Here is a 13370-nt window from a genome sequence, read left to right on the forward strand (position 1 = left end):
TGAAGATCTCCCGAAGTTTGCCGATGTAGTGGCACATCGCTGGCCAAACGGTTTCATCAACTGATAAGTCGATAGACTTAGAGCCACCTCGAGCCAGTTCATCTGCTACCTCGTTTCCCATAATTTTGCTGTGACCCGGAACCCAACATAGCTTTACGATATCGTGTATATCCTACAGAGCTCTCCTACAATCAAGAATAGCTCTTGAATTTATGGTCCATGACTTGAGAGCCTTGAGGGCCGCTTGACTATCCGCATATATAGTCACCGGTCCTGTAAGGCTGCATTCAAGCCCTTTCACCAATTCAGCTGATTTCCTGATAGCAAGAAACACCGCCTGAAAAACACTACAATTATCGTAGAGCTTGTATGAGTTTTTAATATCCGAAGCTTCCCGTCCTTAGAGTCATTGACAGTTGTTGGAGTCTCTTTGGATTCTCCATCGTCGGCCAGTGACTCCGTGACATTCTGCCTTTGTCCTTTATCTCTTCCATAATCTCTTCGTTAATGCCACACTCATCCTGCCTATTAGACTTGGTCGGGATCACCGTGGTGTCCAGCTCATCATCACTCAGGCTCAGACTGTGTAACAAATTCTTCGGGGATATGTCCCTACTCTGCTCGGAACAAGCCTTTCCAGATAGTTTTAAGAGTCCTTAGTAACTGCTGTCCCGGCAGCCGTAGTCTGGTTTTCGCCAGTACTAACTAAATCGTTATCCTTAGAAATTAAACTTAATGCACTTGTAACAGCTACAGCTGTAGGTTCGATAGCATCCACACCTAAGACAGCCGGATCTCTTGATCTAGGCGACACATGACTTGTGGTCTCACCATCGCATGCCGCAGGTACAGGGTTATTTAGGTCTTGCCCTTTATTCCTCTTGTTTTTCTTATCCATCGTCGTTAATTGTTTAGAGGAACTACCCCGAACAATTTTTGGTCCACGGGTTCCAAGGATCCGCAGCATAATTTGGCTCTTGGAGATATCTGTCCGTTGAAAATGACCTACCCAGCCGATGACTGTAGAGACTCCTATGGTTAAAGTGACGTGTTGAGTCAGGTCTGGCGTTGGTTGCCCTAGGAAAGTTCTGTCTCAACACGTCACAAAAACCCCTTTCCGATCCTCCACACGGGAAGACACTCCTGTAGGAGAATGGTAACTCCCCAGATTCATTAACTGGTAAATCGATCGACTTAGAGTCACCCAAGCTAGTTCATCTATTAAATCGTTTCCCATTATATTACTAAGAACTGGAACCCAGCAAAGGTAAACGATATTTCGTATATAGTATGGACCCTTTCTGGACTAATGTATAGCTTGCGAGTCCATGACATACTTCAGAGCCTTTAGGGCCGCGTGAAATATGTGTTGGAATTGGTTTCAAGTCCTCTAATTAACTCTGCTGTTTTTCAGTAGAGGGAAACATCTCCTGCTTGAAATACGCTGCAGCTATCGTTAAGCTGTAGAGTAGATGACCCATAGGGTCGTCTACTGCAGAGTAGATGGCCATAGGGTCGCCTACTGTAGAGTAGATGGCCCATAGGGTCGTCTACTGTAGAGTAGATGGCCCATAGGGTCGTCTACTGTAGAGTAGATAGCCCATAGGGTCGTCTACTGTATAGTAGATGGGCCATAGGGTCGTCTACTGTGGAGTAGATGGCCCATAGGGTCGTCCACTGTAGAGTAGATGGCCCATAAGGTCGTCCACTGTAGAGTAGATGGCCCATAGGGTCATCTACTGTAGAGTAGATGGCCCATAGGGTCGTCTGCTGTAGAGTAGATGGCCCATAGGGTCGTCTACTGTAGAGTAGATGGCCCATAGGGTCGTCTACTGTAGAGTAGATGGTCCATAGGGTCGTCTACTGTAGAGTAGATGGCCAATACTGTCGTCTACTGTAGAGTAGATGGCCCATAGGGTCGTCTACTGTAGAGTAGATGGCCCATAGGGTCGTCTACTGTAGAGTAGATGGCCCATAGGGTCGTCTACTGTAGATTAGATGGCCCATAGGGTCGTCTACTGTAGAGTAGATGGCCCATAGGGTCGTCTACTGTAGAGTAGATGGCCCATAGGGTCGTCTACTGTAGAGTAGATGGCCCATAGGGTCGTCTACTGTAGAGTAGATGGCCCATAGGGTCGTCTACTGTAGAGTAGATGGCCCATAGGGTCGTCTACTGTAGAGTAGATGGCCCATAGGTATCATTTTGAGGGAAAAAGGGCTGCGTGAGGGAGATGTTGCAATAGAGGGGATTTGTGGGGTCCATCATGCTTTGGAATAGAAACCGAATGGACCATGGTTGGGCGGGTCAAGTGTGGGTCGAGTCATCAAGAGACCCAGATCTCCGAAAATGTTCCCCGTGTATGTGGTTTGTAAAGTTTTGTGTAGTGTTTGTTTTAGTTCATATAAAAAAATGATGTTAGGCCCTGGGTTTGTTTGGGTGGGTTAAGGACCGCCTTGAGAAGCCACCGTGGAGCTACCGGATGGCCCGAATAAACGCCCGTATGGGGCCGTAACAGAAATGGGTCGTCTACTGTAGAGTAGATGGCCCATAGGGTCGTCTACTGTAGAGTAGATGGCCCATAGGGTCGTCTACTGTAGAGTAGATGGCCCATAGGGTCGTCTACTGTAGAGTAGATGGCCCATAGGGTCGTCTACTGTAGAGTAGATGGCCCATAGGGTCGTCTACCGTAGAGTAGATGGCCCATAGAGTCGTCTACTGTAGAGTAGATGGCCCATAGGGTCGTCTACTGTAGAGTAGATAGCCCATAGGGTCGTCTACTGTAGAGTAGATAGCCCATAGGGTTGTCTACTGTATAGTAGATGGTCCATAGGGTCGTCTACTGTGGAGTAGATGGCCCATAGGGTCGTCTACTGTGGAGTAGATGGCCCATAGGGTCGTCTACTGTGGAGTAGATGGCCCATAGGGTCGTCTACTGTGGAGTAGATGGCCCATAGGGTCGTCTACTGTGGAGTAGATGGCCCATAGGGTCGTCTACTGTGGAGTAGATTGCCCATAGGGTCGTCTACTGTAGAGTAGATGGCCCATAGGTTCGTGTACTGTAGATTAGATGGCCCATAGAGTTCAATGAATGGGTTTTCGCAATAGACACCGGAGGTCGGAATTCGATTACCATCAGTTCAGTGCTCATTTCTCTAGTCCATGTGGCAGTAGATTTAGTGTCAGATTTAGGTCAGCCCTTCATAAATGTCTTTATGGAAGTTACCTGACCGCAAGATCGTACAATCATTTGCATACGTTACGATCTCAACCGTCTGGAGGGGGTGGAATACATGAGAGGGAGACGTACGACTGGCGGCCACACATATAATTGATTATCCAACTTTCCAACCATGGCCTCGGAGGGTAGTCTGCTCAATGTCCCCAAACAACGTGGAGTGCTTGACAGTATCAAAGGCTTTCGATAAGTCAAGGGCCACTATCACTGTTCTATCTCTCGGCTAGATCTGGCTGAGTTCTCGACCTCAAGGGTCTTTGCTACAGGCGGCAAAAGCAAAATCGGCCCTGTACGATTCATCTTTGTTGGCATCTTAGTCTGACTTTAGCAGCGGCACCACCCTGTCCAGACTTCGGGAACGATGTGGGTGGCTGGAGCCGCTTGAGAACTTTGGTGAGGAGGGAGTCCCTAATCCAGTCGTTTCAGTATTACAATAGGGATACTGTCAGCGATTAAAATAAATTGAGCATTGCTTCGGATTAGTCAGCATAACGTCGCCAAACTTAACTGAGGTCCTATCTTTGCCTTCCCGTTACCCACAATTCACTAATTTCGGCGTCAACTGGGCCACTAGAGTTGACTCGACCAGGGTTTCGGAGTCGTGAAAAAAAACTAGCCTGGAGTCGGAGTCGAGCCAAAAATACCTCGACTCCGAAACCCCGGGCTCGACGAAGCTAATTTGCTAGTCCCTCCGCCCTGTAGGGAAATTTGGTCTCAATTCGAGTATTCGAGCGATTGCAGCACAAAAGGATTGGGCAAATTTCTGATGTGGTGATTAGTGAACTATCTCTGAAACTAAGCCTAGTGCTGCGTGATGTGATAAAATCGGGCGGTCTGCTGATGGAGAAAATTATGGGAATATGATCTGACCCAAGAGAAACGACGGGTTGCCAAGTGATGTCATTTGTCAGAACAGGTCATACGATGGTTATATCTAGCGAACTGTGGCACTCCTCTAATTTTTGTAGGGGCGTCTTCATTGACCATGCAAAACATATAGCATAGGACTAGGTTATGGGCTCCATTATGCAAAATAATATTTCGTGCGGTACGAAAGAATGGACCGGCCAAGTCGGTCTTCTAGCTTGATCTAAGTTTATAAGAAACATTACGTGAATCAAATCGGTTCCTCTAGTACATACCAGCCAGTTACTGGTTATTTTGTGGCCATAGAAAATTTCCAAAGCTTTTGGGTCATTATCCGAGAAATTTTGGGCTTCCTCGTGATATATCGTTGTAATCAAGATCAAAAAAAAAACTAACTGCGGTAAAAATTTCAAAACGATCCAAAGATAGTCCTTAAATTGCTCTTAAGGAAGTTTTTTTTTTTTGGAAAAGGTACCCGAAGGATTGGTCCAACCCAGTCCATCTTTGAACTAGATCTAAGTGGATACCGACAACAAACTTCTTACAGACCTCTCCTCTCATGTATGAAAGGATGATCCCGTCTAATACATATTAGATTTTTTCCAAGAGCGGTTGGGACCGGGTTCAATATCCCTATGCTAATTGATATAAGTCTAATCATTAAAATTAATCTTCTTTTTGCTTTTTTTCAGACGTAGCTGAAAGTCCACGTTATGGTACTATACGCCGGCAAAAGCCTTGTGCCCCATCACCGCCCATGAAATTGCAAAACCTAATGGTTAGCACAGATCCCAATGGTGCACCGGCAACGGCCAATAGCAATGAGTTAGTCAAAAATAATGGAGAATTACAGCAGCAACAAACACAACAACCGCATAATAATCACCAAAGAGCAAAGGAATTATTCCCTTCGAACTCGGATGGTGTTAGTCAACAAAATAATATTTCACCCAACAATAATAATGGCCATACAGAAAAACCTGAGATTCCTCCATTACCCAAACAACTGCTGCAACAGCAACAGCAACAACAGACGCAGCAAAATGACAACTCATCATCTACAAATGCAAATAACATAAGTGGACCACAACAAAACACAGGACCGCCACCACCATTATCAGCCAAACCCGTACCCATGACACGTACACAATTCTTTGGTTTGGATACCCTTCCATCTCCCACAGCCGATCGCAAGAGCAGCGATAGTGTTAACTCAATGACCTTTAAACCAGATCTCCCACAAAAGCCAAAAATACCCAAAAGACCCATGGTCCTGGGTCTAACATCGGTGAACACAACATCGACGACGAACACCAACAATCGGGTCGGTGGCAGCGATGATGAATCCGGCACGATCCAAACAATACAAATTAATAATGCCACAACAAATGGTTCATTCCGAGGCAATAAGACAGCCGAACAATTGGTGCAGGAACATTGTGATAATGTAACAGCTTTACAAGCCAATATAGGCAGTAGTAATACCTCCATACCCTCAGCCATATTAAAGGAGGCCAATCATAATAGTAATCATAACTTGGCAACGCATGATGCTGTCAATGCCAATCAACTACCACCACCACCATCTGTAGTCAATAAATTGACAACATTTAGTTATAATACCCCAACGACCCTACATACCAACACCAACACCACCACCACATCCCAATCCTCAACGAATTCCACTGGTGATACCCATCAAAAATCTGTAATGGAGACAACGCGTTTAACGCCCACAACTCCTGTTTCCCCCAATATGATTATGACCCCCAAAAGACCAACAGTGCCTGCTCCACCTCCGCCTGTTATTGTTAAGAAACCTGTAGAATAAGTAACCCGTTTTTTTGTTTTTAAGTTTAGGATCAGAGATCGGTGATTTTCTTTTGTATTATGTTTTGTTTATCATGTCAGTGCGCATGGGTGCGTGAGTATTTCTTTTGTCTGCGAGAGTGCAAAAGAAATGTGCGTTTTTTAATGCCTATGTTTTAGAAAAAAGGCTGGATTTTCTGAAGTTCACAGTTGGGAGAAGTATGTCCATATTTATATTAGGCAATTTTCCTTGCGGCAATTGTCAGTTTGAAGGAGGGAGAGGTGAGGCATATGGTAACCCTTTGCCTCTCAACACCCTCTCTTATCGACAAAATGACAATTGCCGCAAGGAAAATTGCCTAATGTAAATATGGACAAAAGGAGGAAATTTTAGTGAGGTTATTAGAAATTTGAGACATTTTTTTTACTTTTTGGGGATGGATTTCGGTCACAATTATAAAGTTGCTATCAGAGAGTAAAGGAAAATGCTTTCGATTTTTTAAATTTTCTCTTAAAAAAGTGAGGTTATGTGAGAATTAAAATAAAAATTTTATTGCAAATATCACTTTATCAATATTAAACAAAATTGCTGCAGAACAAAATTTAAAAAAGGTTTTTTTTTTAATATTTTGTTTACAGAAGTGAGATTAGTACCCAATTCTTTTACCATATTCCCAAAGTGAGGTTATGGTCAAAATAAAATTTTGACCGAACAAGAAACCATTTAAAAAAGATTTTAGATTTCCATTTTAATTTTACTAGAAATAGAAACATTTTAACTTTTAGGCTATGAGATTTTTTTTTGTTAAAATTGAGGTTATGTGTGAATTAAATTAATATTTTTCATTAAAATATTAATTGATTAATATTAAACAAAATTGCTGCAGAACCAAATATAGTTTCTTTATTTAAATATGTCTTTAATTTTCAGAAGTGAGATTATCCCACAATTCTTTTACCGCATTCACAAAGTGAGCTTATGGTCAAAATATAATTTTGATTGTACATAAATTTCTGTTCCAAAAGCTATTATTATAAACACAGGTTTTAAATTTCCATTTCAGATTTTCTTAGAAACACTTAAATTTATTTTAGGTTATTACAAATTCTCTTTTTAAACATCCTTTTTAAGATATTGTCTACTTTTTAAGCTTAGTTATTTAAACAGCAAGGAATTTTAAACATGTCACAATATTTTTTGTTCACCTTCTATTAATATTATTTCAAAAAGCAAGTTTATGATTTTGAATCGGTATTTGTCTTCTTAAAGCTGCCTTTCTTACCTGTGGCCGATAAACTGACCTATTTCAATTGGAGTTTGTCAAATTTTTATAAATATTTATGATATTTATGATACATATAATAGGTTTATAATTTCTTTAGAGTTCGTATAAAATTGTCAACCTCATTAGGGTCCTTGTCAAAAAGTAAGGTTATGTTTGCAACATAAATGTATTTCATAAAAGACTTATTTTATATGTACCTCTAATGGGTGTCCCCATAGTACAATTCCCAATTTGCACTTTATATACCTGGGGCCGAATCTCAGGTTAACAACGGGGGTTATCATGAATGAAATTTCCCCGTGAGTTTTGTCTTTCCGCCGCACAATGGTTCAGGAATCGATTTTCCTGGCCAAAAATAACAATTTTGTTTTGTCAAAGATATTTAATGTCTATATAGGATTCGATAGCAAACATATTGAAACTAAGGAAACCAAAAAATTAGGCCCAAATATTGGAAGGTGTGGGCGTGGCGTGCCCCTAAAGACGAACATTTCCCCCATTTTTGGGAAATACGTCATTTTTGCAAATTTCTGGAGAAAAACGAAGCTATTTCTCTGAAACTATAACAGTTATTGTGTTCATTGTTTTTGTGTAAGGTAGGTAGGATTGTGGCCTTTAAAAATCGTTTTAGTAAATTACCGTAGCGTTTACACAACATGATCTATTTTATTTTTCCTCGGGTACTAAATTTTATGAAATTCCACATTTAGTGGACTAGAACAACATGGAACAAAGTTCTGTTTTCGCAGAAAGATGCCCGAAAGTCTCCTCTTCCAGCCCATATATACTTTTGTACCCGTCCCGTTCCGTCCGTTTAACACTTTTTTCAATTGATTGAAATTACATGGGTAAAAATGTGTGGTTTTCTATACAGTTTCCATATGAATTACAGTTTTTTGACACACATTACAACTTTTTTGAGTATATGAGTTTTTTTACGAGTTATATAAGTTTTATTAAAACACAAGCAGAATTTTTTTAATTTATGAAAAAATTTAATTTTTTTTGTAAATTTTTTTTTTTACCAATTTTTGAAAAAAAATTTTTTTTTTGCCTTTTTTTCGAATTTTTTTTTTAGTTTGTTTTTGGCAATTATTTTGTTTATTTGTTGGTGTTTGAACATCTTTAATACATAGGAAGATATAAAAACCACAAAAACACTCATATTTTGATGAAAAATAGTGAAAAAACTCAAAAGTTTAACTTTGATCTTGAATTTCTCTGCAACTACTAGACCGAACTTGACCGCTCATAATTCGTCTGAAAGCTGATTGTGTTATCTGTCTATCTATATATCTCTATCCGTTCAAAAGTAACAGAATTTTGACCAGGAAAAAACGATTCTGAACCACTGTGCGCCGTTGCAACTTAAGTGAGAAAGTGGCAAATAACAGTCATTTCTCTTCAAGCGAAAGGCCATTCCAACCACCAGACATTTTTGTTGGGGTAGCCATAAGGAGACTATGCACTTGTCACTTTAGTTGATGACCATAGAGGTTTTTTTAAAGCCACAAGAATAATCTACCGGGAATTTTTCAAAATGATTCAAAACAAAATGGAACTTTTGTGTGCGAGGTATCCAAAGGTGATTTAAGTTTGAAAATAGTATTACAAGGCGCAAAAAGTTACTCCCTTCTTGAATTAGGCCCCAATCAGCCAAACAGATGGACAGACAGACGTACATGTCTAAATCGAATCCAAACGAAATTGGTCTTAACGCATTTGGGGGTCTTATCCCAGAATTATGATGTGACACAATTTTTATTGTATTATAGTGTAAATATCCTCAATACCCTAAAGGTTGAGGTTATAAAAAGTGAGGTTACGGTTCCATTTTATAGTCTAACCATACTAGACCTACTCACTAGTATCTATCAACGGATTCAAGAACAAACTTTAAATCACTGTATTTATATTTGTGTAGTTACTATCCTGGAGAAGGTTATACTGGTGTTCTAGGCTCCTACAACATTTATGTCCTAGGGGTGTTTCCATCCACATTGCTTTTTAGAGGGCTCAATTCAAAGGAGAACATATTTTACACTGAATTTTACTATAGGGTCACAGAACGGCCGACTTCGGTATTGTCAGTTGCTTTGTATTCGTGAATGAAAATAGGGCTTCTTAAATCGATATCCCCACTACTGCAATTTCATAAAATTACTGTATTATGGAACTCGATTTAAGAACCCCTAGTTTCATGCACGAATACAAAGCAACTGACAATACGGAAGTCAGCCAACAAAATAAATCTGTAGACATAATACACGGTGTGCCTTAACAAATTTAAATGGAAGGTGCTTACACCTCGGAAGTTTTTGCTGATTCTGAAACTACAATGCTCATAGATGAGAAATATCAAGAAACAAAAAAAAATCGCCGGAGGGATTTTAAAATAAATCGCGATTTAAGTTCACATATTTAGGGGTTCTTTAGGTTTTCAAAATTTAGCTTGGAAACCGCGAGTTCTATGTAAATGGGTCTAAAGAAAATGATGTAGCAGAGAAAATTCTCCACAAGATTGACCTTTATGATATTTTTGTAGGTTTTACCGTTTTTGAGATATAGAATTTCAAATTGAGACAATGCACTGACTGTATCGCCTCCTTATAAAACAATGTCATTACTGCAATTTCCCAAATTACACTTATATATCTTGAAAATGGTACAACCTAGAGAAAAATAAATCATCCAATCTTGTAGAGAATTTTAACAGCTTCACTATTTTCTTTAGTCCCATTTTGATATGACTTGCGGTTTCCAAGCAAAATCTTGAAGACTTAAGATAAAAACCTAAGGATTTGAGCTGAACCTTTATATCTTAAAAATGGTAAAACCTACGAAAAAACCTAAAGGTCAGTCTTATAGAGAATTTTCACAGCTACAACATTTTCTTCAGACTCATTTCGATACGACTTGCGGTTTCCAAGCAAAATCGTGAAAACCTAAAAAATCCCTAAAATTGTGAATTTTGATCGCGATTTATTTAAAAATCACTCCGGCGATTTTTTCAATATTTTTTTATTTTTCTTATCTATGAACATTGCTGTTTCAGAATCCAAAAAACATCCCATGTGTAAGCGGTTTCCATTAAAAGTTAGTTAAGGGGTACTGTGCATAATATTGTTTTATAAAGGGACGATACAGTCAGTGCATTGTCCCAATTTGAACTTCCATATCTCAAAAACGGTAAAACCTACAAAAATATCATAAAAGCCAATCTTGTGGAGAATTTTCTCTGCTACAACATTTTCTTAGACTCATTTACATAGAACTCGCGGTTTCCAAGCTAAATCGTGAAAACCTAAAGAACCCCTAAAAATGTGAACTTAAATCGCGATTTATTTTAAAATCCCTCCGGCGATTTTTTTGTTTCTTGATATTTCTCATCTATGAGCATTGTAGTTTCAGAATCAGCAAAAACTTCCGAGGTGTAAGCACCTTCCATTTAAATTTGTTAAGGCACACCGTGAATATGAACATGGAAAATAATTGCAAACAAATTAAACATTTCAAAGTAAATATTTAATTTTATGTTAATGTCTAAACACATCAAAATTTGCCCCTATTCTTCATATTATTGGGTTAATGTCAATGAAAGATAAATTCTACATCGAATTTCAGCATGGGTCACAGAACAAAAGAACTCTGTAGATATAATATAAATATGAAAAATTATCTGAAACAAATTGGGTATTTTTACACATTGAAAAAGTTAGGTTATTTTTAGGGGGAACGAAAATTCCCCGTGAGTTTTTGTCTTTTCGCCGTTTCAACTTAAGGGAGAAAGTGAAAAAATTTACGGGAATTATTGTCCAGAATAACCCCAATAATCTACATCAAATTTCACATTGAGAGCAAGTGATTCCGGAAAGAAGTATTGATTGATTTTTTACATGAAGCAGCGAGGATGCCGTCTATTTGTATGTCTCTATGGAAGTGAGTAAACAGGCAGAAGAAGCTCTTGGTCAGTTATGGCCAATAAAAGTTAACTCCCTAGAATAAAAAGTAAAACAGGGTGATTATGAATGTAAACTTCCCGTGAGTTTTGTCTTTCTGCCGTTTCAACTTAAAGGAAAAAGTGAGAAAACTCACGGGGAGTTGATATTCATAATTGGGCTGAAAAAGAAGCATTCCCGATCATCTTTTTAGCGCTTCAAAAGTTTATTTGTAAAAAGAATCATAAATTTTGTATATGCAATACATTCGATGATGTGGATGCAAATAGGAAGTTGTCAAAGGACGAAGAACTGAACTGAAAAAGCTGTTAAAGAATTACATTTTTTAGTTCCTTTTTATTTTGCTGGGATGTAGTATGGATTCACTTGCACTCATAATGCAACTACTTTTTTTGCTACAAACATGTTGCTGGTTATTTTTGTATTCCCTCAGCCTTTAAGCTAATGGCGGTACATTTGATGCGATGAAAATTTGCCTCAAAATGCAGTCGATTTAGTCATATGCCCGTCCGTCTGTCTGGCTGGAGCGCACGATATTTCTCCAAGGGATCAACCGATTTGGTTCAAATTTTAGTTCTCGCAATATTTAATCCAAACTTAGTGTCAAGTTCGAAGATGGGTTATATCCTTCCGGTACCTCTCGCAGAATAGTTCGAAAATTTTTAGAAAATTTGTGCGCACGATAACCCTTGAAGGGAGTAACCGTGAAATTTCAACCAGACTTAGATGAGGTTCCCATATGGAATCAATCGGTCCATTCCTTCGGGTACCTCCCACACAAAATTTCCGAAAAGTTCAGTTTAGGGCCTGCTCTCGAATCACTTTGATTTTTGTTGTAACAAATTGTATTCACTGTCCATATACGACGGTACATGTTTCATCAGGGGCAAGTCTATACTTCCTGAGAAAATAGCCAGAAAGTTGCAAAAAAAACCCTATGACACAGGGTGTAGTGGTTGAATCGCAAAATAACTCTCGAACGGATCTGCCGATTCGGTCAAAATTTGGACTTCATAATATTTTGTCAATTCTTAGTTTATGTTCGAAGATAAGCCATATCAGTCAACTCCTTCTGGTACCTCCCTCACAAATGTTCTAAACTTTTCGCTAAAATTGTGCGCACGGTAACTCTCGAAGGTAGTAACCGAGTTGTTCCATACTGTGCACATCGCAATATTTCTACGAGACATAGATTAGGTTCGAATATGGACTATATATGACAACTCCTTCGGGTACCACCTCCCACACAAAATTTCCGAAAAGTGCAGTTTGAGAGCTGCTCGCGAATCCCTTTGATTTCGGTTGTAGCAGTTTGTATTCGGCAGCGGCAAGTCTATTGTTCCTGAGAAAATGACCCGAGAGCTGTATAAACCCCTACGACATCTGTAGCGGGAACGCACGGTAACTTTGGAACGGATCAGGCCAAAAGTTTGGCCTTCGTAATATTTTGTCCAAACTTAGTGTCAAGTTCGAAGATGGGCCATAACGGTCTACTCTTTCGGGTACCTCCGCCACAAAAGTTCAAAATTTTTCGTTAAAATGGCGCGCACAATAAATATCGAAAGCATAACCTGTTTTCTTCCAGACATATTTCAGCTTTGAATATGGTCTATATAGGTCCAATCCTTCAGGTACCTCCTACAAAAATGTCTACATTTTTTGCACAAAGTGCAGTTTATGAATACTACTTTTACGACGGTAAAATTTTTTTCGGGGGCAAGTCCATACTTCCCTGGGTGCAATGGTTAACACCGTGGTGCAATGGTTAGCACGTCCGCCTTGCAGTCAGAAGGTCTGCGGTTCGAATCCCAGGCCAAGCAACATCAAATTTAAAACGGTGGCAAAATTCCCCCTCAGTAATGCTGGCGACATTTCCTGAGTATCTCAGCCATGAAAAACTTCTCTACAAAAGTGGTGTCTTAGACACGCCGTTCGGACTCGGCGATAAAAAGTAGGTCCCATATCATTGAGCCAATATGAATCGGCGTGCACTCATTGATATGAGAGAAGTCTCCCCTTGTCCCTTCGGGGATGTTGTAGGAACATATGTATGTATGTAACAAAAGCTCCAAATAACCCCGTCGTCACCAACTCAAAGGACTGATGGGAATTGAGTATACGATTTGGCCAAAATTTTGCACATTAAAATTTCTTCTAAACCTACATCAAGTTCGGAAAACACCTTTGCGTACCTCCCTCTCAATAGCACGAGG

At 39.6% G+C, this 13370-nt stretch overlaps 1 protein-coding gene across 1 annotated transcript in view; it reads left to right on the top strand.

Moving 5' to 3' along the window:
- RhoGAP92B (Rho GTPase activating protein at 92B) overlaps nt 1–6937 on the top strand; it is a 55291-nt gene extending 48354 nt beyond the window's left edge. The window contains exon 5 of the mRNA XM_073980898.1: nt 4796–6937. Within this exon, the coding sequence (XP_073836999.1) occupies nt 4796–5934 (1139 nt within the window). The 3' untranslated portion in view covers nt 5935–6937. The remainder of the gene's footprint in view (nt 1–4795) is intronic.
- The last annotated feature ends 6433 nt before the right edge of the window (nt 6938–13370 follow it).

The sequence above is a fragment of the Musca autumnalis genome, unplaced genomic scaffold (genome assembly GCF_047663935.1).
Source record: "Musca autumnalis isolate F117 unplaced genomic scaffold, ASM4766393v1 scaffold_1, whole genome shotgun sequence".
Lineage (NCBI taxonomy): Eukaryota > Metazoa > Arthropoda > Insecta > Diptera > Muscidae > Musca > Musca autumnalis.